Consider the following 21083-nt stretch of genomic DNA (forward strand, 5'->3'; position numbering starts at 1 on the left):
GTTTCCCCAATTTACTACACCTCGCTCATATCCTTCTGTCTGTTTTCCACTTTTCATCTAATCTCATATAAAAATACTCAGGTTTAACTGTTTCTTTGGGTCTTCATTTCTTTATGAAGGCCTCCCATGTCACATAAAACTTTCTTTTGTTAATTTGTCTTTTGGTATAGAGCCCCAGCCAAGAACCTTAAAAAGACAGGAGGAAGAAGGTATTTTACAAAAGTATTTGAAAAGATATTAGTAGATGACATTAAGTAATAATTAAGAATTACTACTGATTTTGTTAGCAATGATAATGATGTTGTTACATATATTTTTAAGTCCTTACAGTTTTTCCGGAAGACCAAATGGAACACTTATCTTATGAAAATCTCTATACCTCAATATGAGTGTTCTGTGGAAAGGCAAGCTTTATTTCAAAGCAACCTGAAAACAATGGTTAGGTCCACGACTACAACTGGTAGGGGGGAGCACACAGTTACACGTCCATTTGGCAGCGCCTCAGTTAGGAGGCTCGCCAGTTGCTGTTGATTGCCCACCACCTAATCAGTTTCATCTTCATGTTGAAACTGAAAAGGCAGAATTGAAGATGCCCATGATATCTCTGTAATCCAAACATGCCCATTTCAGAAAAGAGAACATCTGGAGTCAACTTAATCTGCTTAATTATTAAAATAAATATTTACACTGAGAATATAGTTCATTTAGTAGCTTTCTTCACATTTTCACATTTTTAAAAGAGCCACAAGGGTTCATCCATGTTTTAAGCAGTTGAGTTGGTAAAGATCCTGTCTTTACTTCATAGGACATGGATTACACTCAATTACTCCTCATGACAAACTGAAAGATTATTCCATTGCTTTTGAAGCACTGGTTGGGTTGGCATCTGCGATGGTAGCCAAATAAATGAGATTTCTGTGTAACACATGCTGGTACCTATGGGTGAAAGAGGCAAAAATTAGAGGCTTTGTTTTGCTGAACATGAACAGAAGACTGGGAAGGAATTTACCCACTCTACTGGAATGGCTCACCTATTGATTGGATGATTCAACATCATCAACCTCCTTGATTAACACCAATGAAAATATATCTAGCATCTATCTGTTCTCACTTATCACTTTCATAGCTACCTCTCTGGTCAAGCCACTATCCTTGCATACACTGTTGTATTGCGCCAGTCTCCTAACTGGTCTCCCTGCTTTACCTTTGCACTCCTACTCTATTCCCCACATAGCAACCCAAGTGATTACTGTACAGTTTAAGTCAAGACTTGCCATACCTCTGATTAAAACCCTCCAAGGGCTCCCCTCTCATTCTGAGTAAAGCTGAACCCTTCTAGCCCTTCTGGTGGCCTACAAAGCTCTACATGATTGGGGCCTCTAGTTATCTCTCTGACCTCAGCTCCTACCACTTTCCCTTCACTCTCTGAGTTCTGGCTGCAGTGTCCCCTTTGCTGTGACTTGAAGATAACCAGTGTGCTCTAGCCTAGGGGGTTCTTCCACCTGATGCTGTCTCTGCCTTATATATTTATGTAGCTGGCTCCCTCACCTCTGGTGAGGACATCTGAGTAGATGTCCCACCAGAGATACCCTGTGTAAAACAGCACCCCTTCCTGCCAATTAGCCTGCTTTATTCTTACTCAAAGCATTTATTAGTATGTGCCTAATTGTATGATTTCCTCCCTCTAGATTCTAGACTCTAGGATGTAAAGTCCATAAAAGCAGAGCTGGTACCTGATTTGATAAAAAGCAGAGCTGGTTTTGGTACTGATTCCCCAATAGCTGAAACAGTGTCTGGTACTCAGTAGTAGTTATAAAATATTTGTGGAACAAAGTTAAAGAAGGAACAAGGCACTTCTATGGTATCAATATGAGCTTACGAGAGTAGTGATTCTCAATCAGGGGGTAAAATTCTCTACCGAGGAAGACAAATCAGACTGGGGGGGTGGGCAGGAAGCCCACCGGAAATTTTGGTAACTTTCTTACCCATAGGTTGAGAATCACTACACCAAAAGGAATGTTTTGCAACTGTTTTCCATATAGAAAAATGAGAGTTTACTATGAACTGCAAAAAAGCAAATTACCAGATGCCAGAACCAAATGTAAAGACTTACCCAAAGATGGATATCTCTACTATTTCATTGACCTGTTCAGTGAGGAACTATAGGTGATTTTTTTGGGGAGATGGGAAAAGGATGGTTTTCTTAAAGATGTCTTCAGTAAGAATGAAATAATGTATTTTTCTATAATAAATGGAGGATAATTCCTGGACTACATTTAGAAAAGAGACCGTTTTCAAGATACATTCGTTAGATCACTCCTTTCTGCCCGTGGACACCGCCGAGTAAGCATCATTAAAGTCTCCCCTCCCACCGCCGTCATGTCTAAGTCAGAGTCTCCCAAAGAGCCTGAACAGCTGCAGAAGCTCTTCATCAGAGGTTTGAGCTTTGAAACAACCGATGAGAGTCTGAGGAGCCATTATGAGCAATGGGGAACGCTTACGGACTGTGTGGTAATGAGAGATCCAAACACCAAGCGCTCCAGAGGCTTTGGGTTTGTCACATATGCCACTGTGGAGGAGGTGGACGCAGCCATGAATGCAAGGCCACACAAGGTGGATGGAAGAGTTGTGGAACCAAAGAGGGCTGTCTCAAGAGAAGATTCTCAAAAGACCTGGTGCCCACTTAACTGTGAAAAAGATTTTTGTCGGTGGCATTAAAGAAGACACCGAAGAACATCATCTAAGAGATTATTTTGAACAGTATGGGAAAACTGAAGTGATCGAGATGACTGACTGAGACAGTGGCAAAAAGAGGTTTTGCTTTTGTAACATTTGATGACCATGACTCTGTAGACAAGATGGTCATTCAAAAATACCATACTGTGAATGGCCACAACTGTGAAGTAAGGAAAGCCCTATCTAAGCAAGAGATGGCTAGTGCTTCATCCAGCCAAAGAAGTCAAAGTGGTTCTGGAAACTTTGGTGGTGGTCGTGGAGGTGGTTTTGGTGGGAATGACAACTTTGGTCATGAAGGGAACTTAAGTGGTCGAGGTGGCTTTGGTGGCAGTCGAGGTGGTGGTGGATATGGTGGCAGTGGGGATGGCTATAACGGATTTGGTAATGATGGAAGCAACTTTGGAGGTGGCGGAAGCTATAATGATTTTGGCATTTACAACAATCAATCCTCAAATTTTGGACCCATGAAAGGAGGAAATTTTGGAGGCAGAAGCTCTGGCCCCTGTGGTGGTGGAGGCCAATACTTTGCCAAACCACGAAACCAAGGTGGCTATGGTTGTTCCAGCAGCAGCAGTAGCTAGGGCAGTGGCAGAAGGTTTTAATTACTGCCAGGAAACAAAGCTTAGCAGGAGAGGAGAGCCAGAGAAGTGACAGGGAAGCTACAGGTTACAACAGATTTGTGAACTCAGCCAAGCACAGTGGGGGCTGGGCCTAGCTGCTACAAAGAAGACATGTTTTAGACAATACTCATGTGTATGGGCAAAAAACTCGAGAACTGTATTTGTGACTAATTGTATAACAGGTTATTTTAGTTTCTGTTCTATGGAAAGTGTAAAGCATTCCAACAAAGGGTTTTAATGTAGATTTTTTTTTTTTTTTGCACCCATGCTGTTGATTGCTAAATGTAATAGTCTGATTGTGACACCAAATAAATGTGTCTTTTTTTAAATGTGCTGTGTAAAGTTAGTCTACTCTGAAGCCATCTTGGTATACTACCCCAACAGTGTGAAGTTAGAATTCCTTCAGGGTGATGCCAGGTTCCATTTGAAATTGATTTGCAACCTGCTTGGGCACAGAAGCCATTGTCTCCACAAACCTTGGTGTAGTTGAACTGACAGTTCATGTGTTGTGACCTGGAGTTCACCATTAAAAGGGTCACCCAAGCAAAGTCCTGGAGTTTATTTGGTTATTAATATGATTGTTGGCACATCCTATGCAATATATCTAAATTGAATTATGGTATCATATAAAATTATAGATGGGATTAAAGCTTGTGTATCATCCATTATCATGTGTAATCAATAAACAATTTAATATTCTCTTGAAAAAAAAAGAGACTATTTTCTTTAATTTTGGTATATAGCTAGAGAGCACATTCAATTACTGTGCAGAAGTTGCCTTTGGCCTAACTTGTAAGTCTTATTGGTCCCTCCCTGCGTGCATTACAGAATGACTGCAAGTTAGAAAATGAAGGGGGCGGAGCGCTCAGCTCAGGTCTTGATCTTAGGGTGGTGAATTCAAGACCCGCGTTGGGCTCCATGCTGGGCGTGGAGCCTACGTAAAAAAAAAAAAAAAGGAACTTAGCAGTCAAATGGTCTAACGCCCCTCAGAAAAAGGATAAGCTGGGGATCCATGAGGAGAAAGGGGCCAGAGCTCACATCTCCTGAGACTAGTTTTTCATCTGCTCCCTTCCTCATCCCTGTTGTCATCAGCTGACCTGTCTACGTGAAGGAGGTCTGCAATGAGCATTATTCAGATTTTGAAGAGGGTGCCACGTCTGAGTCCAGGCTTCACAATGTGCTGTCTGTGTAGTCCTGGGCAGGTAAGCAACCTCTGAGAATCATCGGCGATCAATTATCCAAGACTCCTAGTTCAGGACAGCTGCTGTATCACCACACTGGTTTCACCCTACACTCAGAAGTCGGGGGGTGGAGCGGGTACTTACTGGACGCACTCATTCGCCCGGCCTTTGTTCTGATACTCCACGATACAGCGGATGAGCTGGTCATTCTCCTCCAAGAGCTGAAAGACCAGAGAAAGGGTCAGTGCAGCGCGTTATCCGGACGGCCGGGAACACTGACCACCAACTCTCTCCAATGCCGGGCTGTCCTGCCCCGGTGCCTTTGACAACTTTGTTCCCATCTCACTCCATACCCTTGCAAGTCATGCCCCCACGCACACCACAAGCCTCAGCTGGGATGCCGCTCTTTCCAGGAAGCTTCCCGCACCCGCAGCCCTTGGGATCTCAACTAAGGAACGCCTCTCGGCCCGAGTTAGCGCTCACCCGCTGGATCGTCTCCTGATTGACTTCCGCCTTGCCTTTCAGCCAGTCCGGTACGAAGGCCACCGACATCCCGGAAAGCCAGGTTGGACCCTGGCCTCAGGGCCTACGGACCCCCGCGCCTCTAGACCGGAGCCAACCAGCAGGTCCGGACGCACTACGGCCGCAGCAGGGACCTCGATAGGTGGGGCCTACGCTCTCGACGTTGATTGGGTCCTCCCGTTGACTGGGAACAGGCGGAACGTCATTTGTGATTGGGCGCGCAAGAGCGAAGCTCAGCGCGCCGGCCTCGGGCCCGCCCCTCGGCTGTTTGCCCCTCCTTTGCATTTGCGCAGTCTGGAGGCTAGCCTCGGGGGGGGGGGGGGGGGCGGGGGCGGGGGCCGGCTCCCCGCTTCTTAGGCACCGTGTCCTGTCTGTCTGTGGGACTACCTTGCCCAGGGTCACGCGGAAATCGTGGCCGGAACCCAGATTTCTGGCTCCAAGTCCACTCCTCCCTCTTTCGACATCACTCTGGTGCATCCAGATCTGCGTCTGGAGCGTGAACCCTAGCCTTTGCCTTCAGCCAAGCCAAACCCTGCAGGGCCTAGGAAAACACTGGTGTTTGCTTCACTCTTGGCTGAGGGAGAAATTCGCACATATGCCTATTTTTCCTTTGGGTGGTAATAATGCTTATTAGGCTTACAACCCTAAAAAACACTATTATTTTCTCCATTTTACAGGTGAGAAAACAGGTGAAGTCACCTGCCTAAGATCTCACAGCTACCAAGGGCAAAGTGGGTATCTGTCCACAGGCAGTATGACTTTATTTTTTTATTTTAGATTTTATTTATTTATTTGACAGACAGAGAGATAGCAAGAACAGGAACACAAGCAGGGGGAGTGGGAGAGGGAGAAACAGGCTTCCCGCGGAGCAGGGAGTCCGATGTGGGGCTCGATCCCAGGACCCTGGGATCATGACCTGAGCCGAAGGCAGACGCTCAACGACTGAGCCACCCAGGCGCCCTGGCAGTATGGCTTTAGAACCCTTGTTCTTAACTACTACCCCATACTGCCTATGCACCATACTGCAGAGGTGGTTTGGTGCACGATAAAAGAAAGAAGCTGGGCCCACCCACCTGGACCACATATGCTGCTGGCAACCCTGAAACTCAGAAGTGGTTGTCTTCTCTCTTGTTCAGCCCATCCACTGTGGACATGGGGACAAGACTGGTTTTCCCTGCAACACAGAGTGAGCACTAGCCGCATCATTTAGGAGGAAGATCTTGGAAGCCTTTACTCAAAAGGGGTCTGGGTCAATTCTGCCTCCTAGAGCTTCATTTCCCTAAGCAGGCTCATCTGCTTTTGCTGGGCTCTCCCTCCACAGTCCCCTTATTCAACCCTGAGAGGAGGCAGCTTTCATCCCATTTCACAGAGGGATAAACCCAGTGAGGAAAGTGGGGCAACATACCTTCAGGGCTTCCTGGTTCCCAGCCTGTACTATTAACCACACACCGGGATCCTTCCCCAGTCAAAGTCCCCAGAGGTTCTGCAGAAAACAGAGTGGGCAGAGAAGGAACCATCAGGAGCAGAGTGCAGGCCTTGCTTTGTCCTATGCAGCTCTATTGTTGTTTAGACAAATGGTAACGACAGTAACAGAGATGGTGTTAAGCTGAGGCAGGTGCAGTGGACCAACCTGGTCCAGCATACAGAGAAAACCCTCCAGGAGAGTAGATGTTTCAGTATGAAGAGGAAGTTACCCAGGTGACAGGTATCCAGAGCCTGGACTCTCCCCTAGGAAAAATCAGAGCCATAGATGGTTTTAGGCAAAAGAGAAATGAAGTCAGAGATGCATTTTAGAGTTTTCCTGGCTATAATATAGTGAAAGGTAGGGCAGCCAGACAAGAAGAAGAAGAAGAAAAAAAAACATGAAGAGGGCTACTTGCTGCAGGTATGCTGGCCAGAAATGGTGAGAGCAGTGAAAAAAGAAATCTGTGCATTTGAAAGACATTAGGAATAGACTTGGCGGGCCTTAGTGAATTAAGGGGCGGCAGCGGGGGGAGAGGAGTAATTAGGGATGACTTCTGGTGTCCTGGCTTAGGCAGCTGAGAGACTGGTGATGCCAACTGGTGATGCCATTTATGGAGACAGGGAATAGTGAAGGAGAAACTGACTGGAAGTGAGAATGATAAAGTCAGCCATGGACATGTGCATGCAAGGTGATGTCAAACGGACATGTTGAAGTTTGTGGCTACTTGGGTCTGGAACTCAGGGTCAAGGGCTGGGTTGGTAATCTAAGCTTTGAGAAGCACCTCTTGTGGAAACTGACTGGAACCTCGCAGTGGATAAGGCTGCCCAAGGAGAGTGAGTTGGTTTCTCTCATGGCCAAGGAAAAGAAAGTACAAAGGAGAATGGGGGGTGGGGAGACTAGAGATATAAGAGGAAATCCAGGAGAGGGGGGCAGTCATATAAGAAATAAGAGAAAGCAAGATAGTACAGCGGATACAAAGGCTGTTGAAAGGTCAATCTAGGTAGAGAATAGATCTTTGATGTCCTTAATGAAGGAAATTTCAGTGATGTGTCGAGGCAGCAGTGAGAATTGCCAGGGACAATGAAATACAGGAAAGGTGAAGCAAACGGAACCTTTAGAGCAGGCCACTTTCCCCAAGAAGTTTGGTTGTAAACGGGGAAAGGGAACGAAGGTGGTAGTTGGAGGGACAGAAGTTGGTGGGAGCTGAAGGCTATCACTTTAATGGCTGCTCTTTCCTCAGTGAAGGAGGCACATGGGAGAGTGAGGGGGATGTTGAAGAGTGGAAGATCTGGGGAGCATGAGGGAGATTTTTAGGTTGGTGTTAGGGGGAATTGGAGAGAGGCAAACATAGGACTGCTGGACAGTGTTGAGGACCTGGTGGAGGCGGGCAATGTACATACATAGCACTGACCTGTGTCGTTTTGAGATTTTTTTCCAGCAAGACTTATAGCTCAGGAACAGATTTAGAGAAGCCAGAAGATTGGATTTTTTTTTTTCCCCAGAGTTGGAGCACTGCCAGGCAGGTGTGACAGAAGAATAACCACACAATGGAGGTAAGCATATTGGGAAGAAGGTGATGGAAGTGATAGACCTTGGACTTCCAGCTGATGGGGAAGGAAATAAAGATTGGAGAGAGGTGATACATAGAACAAAGTAAAAGGCCAAGTGGACTGGAGGTTTCTGCAGGCCAGAGAACAATGGGCAGACTTCTGAGAACAGCCCAGGAGCAGTCAGAAATCAGGTGTCTGCATTTACAACTTCGGACTTGGAGCTCTTCTGCGGTGATACAGTAGTCCAGGGTGTGACCTTGGAAGTAGAGGGATGAAGAAGCCTGGAAGAGAAACCCTCTGGAGTCAGAATGGCCAGTGATTAGAGAGGAGGGCTAGTACTTCAGACATCACATCTCACCATCTCTAGCCCAATCCACTGTGGTGCCTGAGCCACTCTAGCTGCACCAGTCAGAAGGCACCAAGCCCTATTATAAAGCACTCACATTGCAGGTTCTGAGATCCTGAGGGTCCACATTCAAAAGTTCTGGGGTTTTGTGGGTCTGGCGCCAATTTTTCCTTCCCCATCCAAGCCAGAGCCTTGCTTTCATGACTTGTGAGAAGAACCTGTCTTCATTCACTTGTGAATGCACTTTGAGAAGGGAATCCTAGCCTCTTTCCTGGCCCATACAGTGAAGGGGTTTCAATCTCTTTTATCAATCAAATCCCATTGATTTTATCCTTTGTGCCTTTTATGACCTAGCTTCATGATCATTCACACAGGCCAACCCTGACTTAGTGTGAGAGGGGACTACACAAGGGTGTGAATACCAGGAGGCGGGGATCCCTGGAGGTCGTCTTGGACTCTGTCATAAGTCTCTTCTGTTTTCATTTTGCAATTTTTCTCTGGCTATGTAAAGCTTGCTTCAATTTCCACCCATGTGGTAATGACTTTCAAAAGTCTATGTCCAGCCCAGACCGGTACATGCAATGTATATTCATGTATACATTATATATTCAACTGCCTACATTGACATCCCAACCAGAAATCTCAAAGGTGCCTCTAATTCAGTTTGTCTAAGATGGAACTAGTGATCATTCTTCTTTCCAAAATCAGATCCTCTTCCAGTGTTCTTTATATCTATGAATCCCTCCACTAGCTACCCATTCACTCAAAGCTGAAGAGTGGCATTACACTTGAAGCTCCTTTGTCGCCCCTTCACATCCAAATCATCACCAAGTCTTGTTGATTTTGCTCCTGTGAGTCTCTGAAGACTGCCCAGTTCTCTTCCTCCTCACCATGGCTCCAGTCCAAGCCCAAGCTCTAGCATTATCCTCTTATGCCCAGATGGCCTCATTGGCTTCCCAGCTGGTCCTGTCAGAACTTCCATGAGCCTTCTTCATTTTGATCTTAACTACAGCAGCCAAAGTGATTTTACAAAATGCAAGTTTGATCAGTTTGCCATTGTCCTAAACTTTCTACTGTGGCCTACAGGATCCTACATGTCTTAGCTACAGGTCTTAGCTCTTCTCTCCAGTGGCTCTCACCCTATTCCTTACTCTCTAAACTCTTGAGTTTTTTCTTTCATGCCTTTTTTTTTTTTTTTGGTGGTAACATATATATAACATAACATTTACCATTTTAACCATTTTAATTTTATTTATTTATTAAAGATTTTATTTTTATTTTTTTAAAGATTTTATTTATTTGAGAGAGAGTGAGGGAGGGAGAGCACGAATGGGAGGGAGGGGAAGAGGGAGAAGCAGACTCCCTGCTGGGCAGGGAGTCCGACCCTGGTATCCTTTCCAGGACCCTGGGATCATGACCTGAGCTGAAAGCAGATGCTTAACTGACTGAGCCACCCAGGCGCTCCCATTTTAACCATTTTTAAATGTAGACTTCTGCGACATTTAAAATTTTACATTGTTGTGCTGCCATCCCTACCATTCATTTTTCAGAACTTTCTCATCTTCCCCAACTGAAATTCTGTGCCTGTTAAACACTAGCTTCTCATGTACTACCCTGTTTCTTTTCATCCCTCCAAGGAGACCTACTGCCTTCCTGTTCTTTATACATACTCTACCCTCTGTTTGAAACACTCTTCTTTACCCCTTTGCCTAGTTAGTTACTAGTCAGCTGGTGTCACATTCTCAAGAAAGCCTCCTCGGACTCCCAAGTTCAGACCATAAGCTCCTGTAACTTTTCTGAAAAACCTTGTTCCTCTCGGAAGAGCACATATCTCAGTTTGTATTTGAACACGTGTAACTGTTTAATTGTTTGATGATGGGTGCTCTCACTCTGCCCTCTCTTAACATAGTTTTTAGTGTCAGGGGCTCCTCGTTGTGTCCCCAGTGCCTGGCATAGTGTCTGGCACACAGCAGGTGCTCACAATTTGTTGGACGAAAAATAGACGAATTCTGCTTCCCTGCATTGGGCCATCCATCTATGATAACTGTGAGTGCCTCCATCCCCAGACTGGGGTGTGTCCCTCCGGAGTCGGACTTTAGCACCACATCCAGGGTGGCAGGAGGCTGTGCTCTTTGGTTTGCCTATCTCGAGCTTCCCGCCCAGCGGCGCAGACAGCAGAACCCACAGCTGGGGCGTGTCGTGCAGTTACGCGGAACCTCCCTGCCTCCGCAGGTCAGTTGTGTACTCTACCCCGGCAGCAATCGAGCTAAGACCGAGAAGTCTCCTGGCACTTCCGGACGTGGGAATTAAAGGCTTGGACATCAAACCCACGCGGGTGAGAGCCAGGAGATGGGAAGAAAGTTGGGGGGCGCGCGCGCCCCTGCCACACCCCCTTTGCATTTGGGTCGCAGCGCTTTAAGAACCCGCTCATTCAGGACTCCTCCGGGACCGGGTGGGGAAAGCGCTCCAGGATTGGTCGGTTCGGGTGCGGGTGTTGCTTAGCAGCAGCGAATGGGGAATTCAACGCTTGCGCATGCGTATCATCGCCTACCTGCGCCTGGGCCGCCAGTGACCTGGGCCGGGTCCGCCCGGTGGGCCGAGGTTGCAGAGGAGGCGGCGGGTGGTACGGTGGCGAGGCGGCGCGACGGGCGGGTGCCGACTCCCGGAGGCCGCCGTCGGGGCGAGGTGAGGGCTCGCGGGCGGAGGCGGGCGCCGCGGCCCGTTAGCCGAAAGCAGGCGGGGTCGGGTGTGGCGCAGGGCGGGCCAGGAGATGGAGGCGGCCCCGGGCCCGCCCCGCCCTCAGGCCGGGCTTAGCCCCACCCGGTTTCGTGGGGCTTCCTGGAGTCATCTGTCCCCCTTTCTTCCCCCGGCTGCTCTCCAGGCTCGAGGATAACCGAGGCGCGCGCCTGCAGGAACCCTAAGCTGACAGATGCGCGTCGAGCGCTGTTCCCAGTGGGAGGAGAAGGGGTGTGTCCAAATGAGAGCGGGGGCGATCGTTTCCTTGATTATCCACGAAGCCCCTGTCGGAGTACTGTTTAATTTTAGTAGCAAACTTTCCTTAGCATGCCGAAATTATACGACTTGGTTTACCCAATACTGGGTGCATTGGACCAGCTTTTCCGAACATCTGGTGTAGGAGGTGGTGGACATTTGTGTCCATGATAGGCTTACATCTAGACCTCCAGAGCCAGAAGGATAAAAGCACTCCGGGGAAAATCAGGTTTTTAGAAATCAGAGCCACAAAAGAATATTCTCAGTGGCGAAAAGTAATCGGTAAAATTTGTTACATGGTCAGAACAACAACAACAACAAAAAGCTCAGACTGATGGGTAAGATCATCTTAATTAAATTTTACAAAGGAGTTCATCCTGATAAGGGTAATTTTAGTAAAATTAAAATGTAAATAATTGGAAATGTATTAATATTGGTAAATATAATTAAATTGATATCATAGCGTTTGCTCTTGAAAATACATTTTAGACAATACATTTTAGACAATGATTGTTATAGCTCTAAGCGTTAATGTTTACAACACAGAAGACATCTTGGAGTCAGAAAGTTTTATTCTTAGAAGGAGCCTCAGAAACCAGCTGCATCCAAAAGGTGATTGATGGTCCCAGAGGAAAACTGACTTAATCCAAGTAACACAATGAGTAAGGAGCAATTGTAACAAGTGTAACCCTAGGCCTCTGTTCCTTCTATTAACAGGTCTCTGACTAGTTGAGTAGTAATGCTCTAGGAGAAAGAGAATAGCTGTAATCCCAAAGATTGGATTTAGAGAGGCAGAATAAAGTGAAAAGGTTACATAGGCTTTTGAATATTTTGAGTAAGGGAAGTTTGGGTTTGAATCCTGATCTATCACTTATGTCTTTGGAGCTACAGTTTTCCCACCTGTCTGGTGTAGATTATGTCTACCTTGTAGATAGTTATGAGCATTAAATAACTATCAGCTTAAAAGTTCCTATCACAGTGCCTCGCATGTAATATTAGCTGCTATCAAGTTCAGTCCCGTACTCCTCTTAACTCCTATCAAAGAGTTGACCTCTTACCCCCCCCCCCCCCCCCCCCCGCAAACACTATCCCCAATCAACATGGAACAAAGGAGCCTGAGTGATCTACAAATTGGGTAACCAGTTCTCAAGTCTTGTGGCTGAAGATTAATTCAGTAAGGGTGACATAACTCAATATTGTTTTCTGTATTGTATATTCAAGGAGTGGATAATATGCCTTATGGTGAAGACTTTCTTGAATATTTGAGTGCCAAATGAAACTTGTTTTGCTTGTTTATGTTACTCTTTTGCAAGGCCTGGTCATGGCCTGGTCATTTAATGCTGTTTTTCTCTCATGTTTTCTTTCTCTCTCTCTCTTTTGGAGGGAGGAGGGGAGGAGTATATGTGGTAGGGATTTGGGAGAGGGCTAAGTGTAAGGGGGGAGGAAAAAAACCAGTGGGAACAAGGGTGGCCTCCAGGTAGGCACAAAGTCTTTGCTGGTAGAATAGGGATAATCTATGACATGAGCAGTTTATAAATAGATGCTGAGAAGAGGATTTAGGAAATGGGGGAGGTAGATTAAGATATAATTTTTATAAAGCCTAATAGTAACTTGGGTGCTATATATTTGATTACTAATTCAGTTTCTACTTTAAAAAAATTCTATTTATATAAATATTTATATAAAAATTTATATATTACCTATATATATATTATATGTACCTAGATATGTATTGTGGAACGGTGCTCAAAATATAGATCAGAATATGGCAAGATCTGCAAAACCGCATTTCTTGTCTCTGGGCAAAAATAAGGCAGCTCTTAGGTCATTCATTCATTTGCTTAAGAGTTTTTACTGAGGCCTTCTTCATGTGTGCCAGGCATGGTGTCAGGTTATGAGGCCTACTGGCCTGTAGAAGGAGCTGGGGAGACCTGGAAGACAGACTAGGGTCTCTGTGTGGGTACTCTGAGGGTGCTTTTGTCCTTGTATAATTGATAATATTTTTTTCTCTAATTGTGGCATGATTTTCCAGATTTATACCACTACTTCTTGTTTTTTAAACTGAATACTAGTTATCTGCAAACAGCTTTTATTTTAATTAGTTCTGAGATTAGAGCACCTTCCAGTTTGGAAATGTCATGTAGTTATGGAGCTGCTCACTATAAAATAGGTTTTTCAACATTCAAGCACAAATCATTGAAACTACAGTTAATTAGGGGCGCCTGGGTGGCTCAGTCGTTGGGTGTCTGCCTTCGGCTCAGGTCATGATCCCAGGGTCCTGGGATCAAGCCCCGCATCGGGCTCCCTGCTCGACGGGAAGCCTGCTTCTCCCTCTCCCGCTCCCCCTGCTTGTGTTCCCTCTCTCACTATGTCTCTCTGTGTCAAATAAATGAATAAAATCTTAAAAAAAAAAAAAGAAACTACAGTTAATTAGCAGAAGAGATTATTGATCTACTTATAGAGATATTTAAAAGTGACACAAACATAAAAAGCAGGTAGGAGCATCATTTAAGTAAGTGGTATAAACACTTTAAGTTAATCCTTTTTTTTCAAATTTTATTTAAAAGTAATTATAAGAAGTTGCCAAGATAGTATAGAGAGGCCCCATATACCCTTTACCTAGTTTCCCCCATTGGTTACATCTTACATAATAAGTATAGTACAATGTCAAATCTAGGAAATTAACATCGATATAAAGTGTATATAGTTCCATGCCATTTTACTACAGTGTAGGTTCCTATAACCACCATCACAGTCAAGATACAAAATTGTTGCATCACCACAAAGATCTTCCTCTTGTTCTCCTTTCTAGTCACACCCATTCCCCTCCTCCCCACCATCCCTAACTCTTGGCAACCACTAATCATTTCTCCATCTCTAATTTTGTCATTTTGAGAATGTTACATAAAAGGATTCCTATGGTACGTGACCTTTTGAGATTGGGTTTTTTTCCTTCAACACAGTGCTTTTGAGATCCATCCCAGTTGTTTTGAGTTTCAACAGTTCCTTTCTTTTTACTACTGAGTAGTATTCCATGATATGAATGTACTGTTATTTTTTTTTAACCATTCACTATTTGTAGGATATTTGGTTGTTTCCAGTTCTTGGCTGTTATAAATAAAGCTGTTAAGAACAATTGTACACAGTTTTTGTGTGGACATAAATTTTCATTTCTGAGATAAATGCCCAGGAGTGTGATTGATAGATCATACGTTAATTGCATGTTTAGTTTTATAAAGACACTGCCAAACTACTTTCCCGAGTGACTCTACCATTTTATAGTCTTACCAGTAAAGTATGAGAGAGCCGGTTTCTATGCACACCTTTCCAGCATTTGATATTTTCACTTTAAAAACTTTTAGCTGTTCTCATAGGTATGTAATATTGTCTCATTGTGATCTTAAGTTACTTTTCCCTTAATTGCTAGTGATGCTGCACATCTTTTCATGTGCTTATTTGCCATCCATGTATTCTTTTTGGTGAAATGTCTGTTCATGTACTTTGCCCATTTATAAACCAATGATATGTCATTTATAAAATATTTTCTCCCAGTCTCTGAATTGTCCTTTCATCCTTTTCACATGAGGTTTTGCAGATTGAATATTTTTAATTTTGACGAACTCCAATTTACTGATTTTTCTTTTGTGGATTATGCTTTTGGTATCATGTCTAAGAACTCTTCGTCAAGTCCTGAAGATTTCCTCGTATATTTTCTTCCATTTTTATAGTCTTACTTTTTAGATTTACATTTATGACACATTTTGAGTTGATTTTTATGTAAGGTGTGAGGTTTAGGTCAGGAATTTTTTTTTCCCCTGTAGATATCCATTGCTTCAGCACCAACTATTGAAAAAACTATCCTCCCTCCATTGAATTGCTTTTGCACCATTGTCAAAAACCATTTGGCTGTACTTCTGTAGGTCTATTTCTATGTTCCCTATTCTGTTCTCTTGATCTTTGTGTCTGTTCCTCTGCCAATAGCACACAATCTTGACTAGTGTAGCTATAGAATAAGTCTTGAAATAGGATAGCATGGTTCTACTTTATTCTTTTTCAAAGTTGTTTTAGCTATTTAAGTTTCTTTGCCTTCCCACACAAATTTTTTTTTTTTTTTAAAGATTTTATTCATTTGAGACACAGATACAGAAAGGGAGAGAGAGAGAGAGCATGAGCAGGGGGAGAGGCAGAGGGAGAGGGAGAAGCAGGCTCCCCACTGAGCAGGGAGCCTGATGCGGGGCTCGATCCCAGGACCCTGGGATCATGACCTGAGCCAAAGGCAGACGCTCAACGACTGAGCCACCCAGGCGCCCCTTCCCACATAAATTTTAGAATAGTTTTATCTATCTTTACAAACTGTCATTCTGATATTTTTATAGGAAGTGCATTAAACCTGTGTATCAATTTGGGGCAGAATTAACATCTTTATTATGTTGAGTCATCCATTCCATGATCATGGTATATTTCCTCATTTATTTAAGACTTCTTTGATTTCTTTCAGCAGTGTTTTGTAGTTTTCAGCATAGAAGTCCTGTAGATTTGTACCTAAGTATTTTATTTTAAAAATTATAGCTTCATTGAGATTTTTTTTGGTGTGATTGTAAATCGTATTTTATTTTTAATTTTGGTTTCTATGTGTTCTTGCTAGTTTATAGAAATACAGTTGATTTTTGTATGTTGATTTTATGTCTTGCGACCTTTTTGAACTCATTAGTTCTAGGAGGTGTTTTGGTAGGCTCCTCGGGATTTTTCATGTAGATTGTTATGTCATCTGCAAATAGGAGTAGTTTTGTTTCTTCCTTTTGTATCTGTGTGCCGTTTATTTCTGTTTCTTGCCTTACTGCACTGGGTAAAATTTCCAGTAATGTGTTTAATAGTAGCTGTGAGCATGGACATCATCGTTCCTGATTTTAGAGGGAAAGCATTCAGTCTTTATTAAGTATGATGTTAGCTGTAGGCTTTTTGTAGATGTTCTTCACCTAGTTGAGGAAGTTCACCTCTATTCCTATTTTGCTGAAGGTTTTATCATGAAGGGGTGTTGAATCTTGTCAGATGCTCTTTCTGTATTAATTGACATCATTGTGTGATTTCTTTTTAGCCTGTTAATATAATGGATTATAGTGATTGATTTTACTATATTAAGCCAGCTTTGCGTCCTTGGAATAAATCTCACTTGGTTATGGTGTCTAATTCTCTTTATTATATTGCTGAATTCTGGTTGCTAATATTTTGTTAAGGATTTTCACATACAAGTTCATGAGGATTATTGGTCTATAGTTTTCTGGGTTTAACATCAGGGTAATATTAGCTTCATAAAAAGAATTTGGAATTGCTTCCTCTTCTTTTATTTTTTGGAAGAGATTGTGCAGAATTGTGTTAATTCTTTTTTTTAAAGATTTTATTTATTTATTTGAGAGAGAGAGAGCACATGAGGTGGGGGGAGGGTCGGGAGGGTCAAAGGGAGAAGCAGACTCCCTGCTGAGCAGGGAGCCCGATGCAGGACTTGATCCAGGGACTCCAGGATCATGACCTGAGCCGAAGGCAGTCACCTAACCAACTGAGCCACCCAGGCGCCCGGTGTTAATTCTTTTTTAATTTTTTGCATGTTCAGTAGAATCCTCCAGTGAAATCATCTGGGCTTGGAGATTTCAGGAGTTTTAAAATTACAAATGAAAATTTCTGAATAGGAAATTTGGTTGTAAGATTGTTTAAATTATCTATTTCATATTGGGTGAATTGTGGTAGTTAGTGCTTTTTGAGGAATTGACTATCTCATCTACATTGTCAGATTTATGGATGTAGAGTTGTTTATAGTATTCCCTTATTATTTTTTCTAATATTAGCATTTGGTGCTATAAATTTCCCTCTTAGCACTACTTTAGCCGTGTCCCACAAATTTTGATATGTTTTCCTTTTTATTTCAGTGTATTTTTAAATTTCCTTTGAGATTTCCTTTTTGACTCATGGGTTATTTAAAAACGTGTTGTTTAATTTTTAAATGTTTGGAGGTGTTTAATACCTCTCTATTATTACTTTTTAGACTGATTACACTGTGGTCCCAGATCACACTCTGTATGCATTTTGATGGGTATTAAGGAGGGCACGTATTGCATGGAGCACTGGGTGTTATACGCAAACAATGAATCATGGAACACTACATCAAAAACTAATGATGTACTGTATGGTGACTAACATAACATAATAAAAAAATATATTAAAAAATTTTAAAAATAAAAATTTATTGAGGTTTGTTTTATGGCCCACATCTATCTTGCTGTATGTTCTGTGGGTCCTTGAAGGGAACTCTATTGTTGGATGGTGAGTTCTGTAAGTGTTGATTACATACTTTGGTTGATAGTGTTGTTGAGATCTTCTGTATCTTTGCTGGTTTTCTATAGATTTTTGAGAGAGTAATGTTGAAGTTTTCAACTGTAATTGTGGATTTGTCTATTTCTCCTTTCACTTTATCAGTTTTGCTTCACCTATTTTACATCTCTGTTTGATGCATATACGTTTAGTTTTGTCTTCTTGGTAGATTTATTCTTTTATTGTTATGTAATGTCCTCCATCTTTGGAACTTTCTTTGCTTTGAAGTCTGCTTTATCTGATATTAATATAACTCATTCTTTTTTTATTATTTGAGAGAGAGAGAGAGAACATGGGCAGGGGCAGAGGGAGAGGGAGAGGGAGAGAGAATCCTCAAGCAGACTCCCTGCTGAGCACAGAGCCCAATGCAGGCCTCTATCCCAAAACCCTGAGATCATGGCCTGAGCTGAAATCAAGAGTCAGATGCTTAACTGAACTGAGCCACCCAGGTGCCCCGCTCTTTCTTTTGATTAATGTTTGCATGGTATATTTTTTTCTATTCATTTACTTTCAGTCTACCTATATTTTTATATTTGGAGTGAATTTCTTACAGAAAGTAAGTAATTGGGTCATGTCTTTCATCCACTCTGTCCATTTCTGTCTTTAATTGTATATTTAGACCATTTACCTTTGATGTAATTATTGCTATATTAGAACTTAAGTATGCTCTTTTATTTTTTGTTTTCTGTTTATTATTTTTTGATTCTGTGTTCTTTTTTCCTGCATCCCTGTGAATAATTCAAATTTCTTTTAGAATTCCATTTTTATTTATGTATAGTGTTTTTGGTTTTTTTTTTAAGATTTTATTTATTTATTTGACAGAGAGAGACACAGCGAGAGAAGGAACACAAGCAGGGGGAGTGGGAGAGGGAGAAGCAGGCTTCCCGCCGAGCAGGGAGCCCGATGTGGGGCTCGATCGCAGGACCCTGGGATCATGACCTGAGCCGAAGGCAGACGCTTAACGACTGAGCCACCCAGGTGCCCCTATGTATAGTGTTTTTGAGTGTATCTCTTTGTATAGCTTTTTCAGTGGTTGCTCTAGTATACAGCTGTGTACATATGCATACTTATATATGCATGTATGTACATCTACGTTTGTGCATGTTTATGACGTATCATAGTCTCCTGGAGTCAGCATTTTACCATTTCAAATGAAGCATAGAAACTTTACCTCCCTTTGTATCTCTGTACCCTCCCCATTTATAATTGTCTTAAATATTTCCTCTAAATACATTGAGAGCATCAGAAATGTTATAGTTATTGCTTCAGTCATCAAACATAATATACAAAACTTATGAGGATAGTCTCTTGTATTTTCCCATGTTTTTATTCTTTCTGTGGTGTTTTCTTTTTTCCCAAGATTCCTTCTTTTATTATTTCCTTTCTGTTTGGAGAACTTCCTTTAGCCATTTTCTTAGAGCAGGTGTGCTGGCAACAAATTCTTTTAGTGTTCCTCATCTAAATATGTTTTAATTTTCCTTTCATTCTTGAAGGATATTTTTGCTGAAAATACAGAATTCTGCCTTGGCAGTTCTTTTAGCACTTGAGAAGTATGTTTTCTTTGGGCCTCCATGGTTTCTATGAGAAATTTGCTGTCATTTGAATTGCTTTTCCCCACTCTGTGTTATTTCTTGCTGCTTTCAAGATTTTTTCTGTCTTTAGTTTTATTAAATTTGAGTGTTATATTTGTTGGCATGGATTTCTTTGGGTTTATCCTTTCTGGGGTTTATCCTGCTTTTTGAATCTGTTGGCTTATGTCTTCTGTCAAATTTGGGAAGTTTGCAGACATTTCTTCAAATACTTTTTCAGTCCTGCCCTCTTTCTCCTCTGCTCCAGGCACATGTGTGTTAGATAATTTGTTATAGTCCCACAGTCCCTGAGGCTCTGTATATTTTCAATCTAATTTCTCTCAGATGGTTCAAATTAAGTAATTTTTATGTTCTGTCTTCATGTTTACTGATTTGAATCATTCTTCTGTCCCCTCCATTTTGCTGTTGAGCTCATCTATTGAATTTTTTACTTCAGTTATTGTATTTTTTAAATTCTAAAATTTCCATTTGGTTCTTTATATCTTCTATTTCTTTGCTGCGACTTTTAATTTTTCATTTGTTTCAGGTGTGTTTATAATTGCTCATTGAAGCATTTTTATGATAGTTACTTTAAAGTCTATCATCTTGGTCTTAGCATCAGTTGATGGTCTCTTCTTATTCAAGCTGAGATTTTCCTGGTTCTTAGTATGGCCAGTGAATTTTGATTGAAACCTGGACATTTTAGGCATTATGTTACGAGACTCTGGATCTTATTTAGATCTGTTTTAGTTGGTCTTTGTGTTAGCAGGGGGGTGGGAGTGCTATCTCATTACTGCCAAGTGCGAGTAAAAGTTCAGGTGTCCCCACTGGGCCTCTTTTTGGCTCCTTGAGGGCAAGGGGCTGCTCATTAGTCCTGGGCAGAGATAGGAATTCTGTCTCCTTAATGATACAGTGGGAGAGCCTGGCTCTTTGCTGCCTGTAGCTCCCTGCCTGGTCTTCTCTGACACCCCAGCAGCATGGAGGGTTGGGGGGGACACCTCATTACTGCCAGGCAGGAGTAGAAGTCTGGGCTCTTAATTCAGCCTTTGTTGTGGGTGTATGATGGTTACAGGTTTTCCTGTGGTATTTGACTGGGGTGGAATGCTTTTGTCTAAAACTTTTCTGTTTTGCTAGGCTGCACGCACCGTTCCTGCTTCTTTGGCTGGAGAAAGAAGGCCTTTTTTTCATTGTTGGGGCTTTTTTTCTTCTTCTTTTTTTGTCTACATTCATTGGCATTTTTGGGTTGCCAGCTTCTCTAGCACCAAAACCAGGATATATGAGGCAAAAAGAAAACTGAGCAAGCTCACAGCTCTGACATTCCTCAGTTCCCAAAGTCCCTAGCCAGTCTGCCTTTTTCTCCACCTTTCAGATGTTTATTTATGTCTCTTTTATATATAATGTCCATGGTTTTTAGTACTATTAGTGGGAATAGGAAAAAGTACTTAAGCTCCACCTTTTCAGAAGCAGAAGTCCCCAGTTCATCCTTTTTCGAGCAGTAGTCAGATCTCTTATTCAAGTATAGACCATCTCATTTATAATCTGAGTTTGCAAACACCAGATCCCTGCAGTATGCAAAGCTCTTACCAGGCCCTGTGAAGACACAGAGATGAGACTCTCCCTATTTGTATTAACATTTTTTCATCTTGTGGAATACAAAGTACATTTCACAGAGGAAAAAAATGCTGTTGCCTCTGTTCTTAGACACTTCCACAGCAGTGTGTAAAGTCCCTCCACTCCTCAG

At 42.6% G+C, this 21083-nt stretch overlaps 2 protein-coding genes and 1 pseudogene across 7 annotated transcripts in view; 2 read left to right on the top strand and 1 right to left on the bottom strand.

The window, feature by feature from the left end:
* Positions 1 to 390: 390 nt before the first annotated feature.
* SS18L2 (SS18 like 2) lies at positions 391 to 11111 on the bottom strand. 2 transcript variants are annotated; one of them, XM_064589411.1, is made up of 5 exons: positions 10972 to 11111; positions 6465 to 6542; positions 5021 to 5243; positions 4682 to 4758; positions 391 to 936 (listed from the first exon to the last, which is right to left on the bottom strand). In XM_064589411.1, exons 3-5 carry the CDS (start codon positions 5087 to 5089, stop codon positions 849 to 851), a joined length of 234 nt encoding a protein of 77 aa, XP_064445481.1. In that variant the 5' UTR covers positions 5090 to 5243; positions 6465 to 6542; positions 10972 to 11111; the 3' UTR covers positions 391 to 848. The 2 variants fall into 2 exon arrangements, with proteins under 2 accessions (XP_064445481.1, XP_045759931.1); XM_045903975.3 differs by lacking the exons at positions 6465 to 6542; positions 10972 to 11111 and adding an exon at positions 6133 to 6232.
* LOC135364195 (heterogeneous nuclear ribonucleoprotein A1-like) lies at positions 932 to 3904 on the top strand (annotated as a pseudogene).
* The window catches only part of SEC22C (SEC22 homolog C, vesicle trafficking protein), a 30279-nt gene continuing 19827 nt past the window's right edge, over positions 10632 to 21083 (top strand). For 2 of the 5 annotated variants that reach the window (XR_010410986.1, XM_045903971.3), the window contains exon 1: positions 10970 to 11105. The gene's annotated coding sequence lies outside the window, so the exon portion shown is untranslated. Of the gene's footprint in view, positions 10756 to 10969; positions 11106 to 11212; positions 11750 to 18596; positions 18753 to 21083 lie in introns of those variants that run through there. The other 3 variants (XM_054504490.2, XM_045903972.3, XM_045903973.3) reach the window with 3 other exon arrangements.

Source organism: Mirounga angustirostris, unplaced genomic scaffold (genome assembly GCF_029215605.1).
Source record: "Mirounga angustirostris isolate CCGP_5_RB_7025 unplaced genomic scaffold, mMirAng1.0.hap1 SCAF_1, whole genome shotgun sequence".
NCBI classification, from domain to species: domain Eukaryota; kingdom Metazoa; phylum Chordata; class Mammalia; order Carnivora; family Phocidae; genus Mirounga; species Mirounga angustirostris.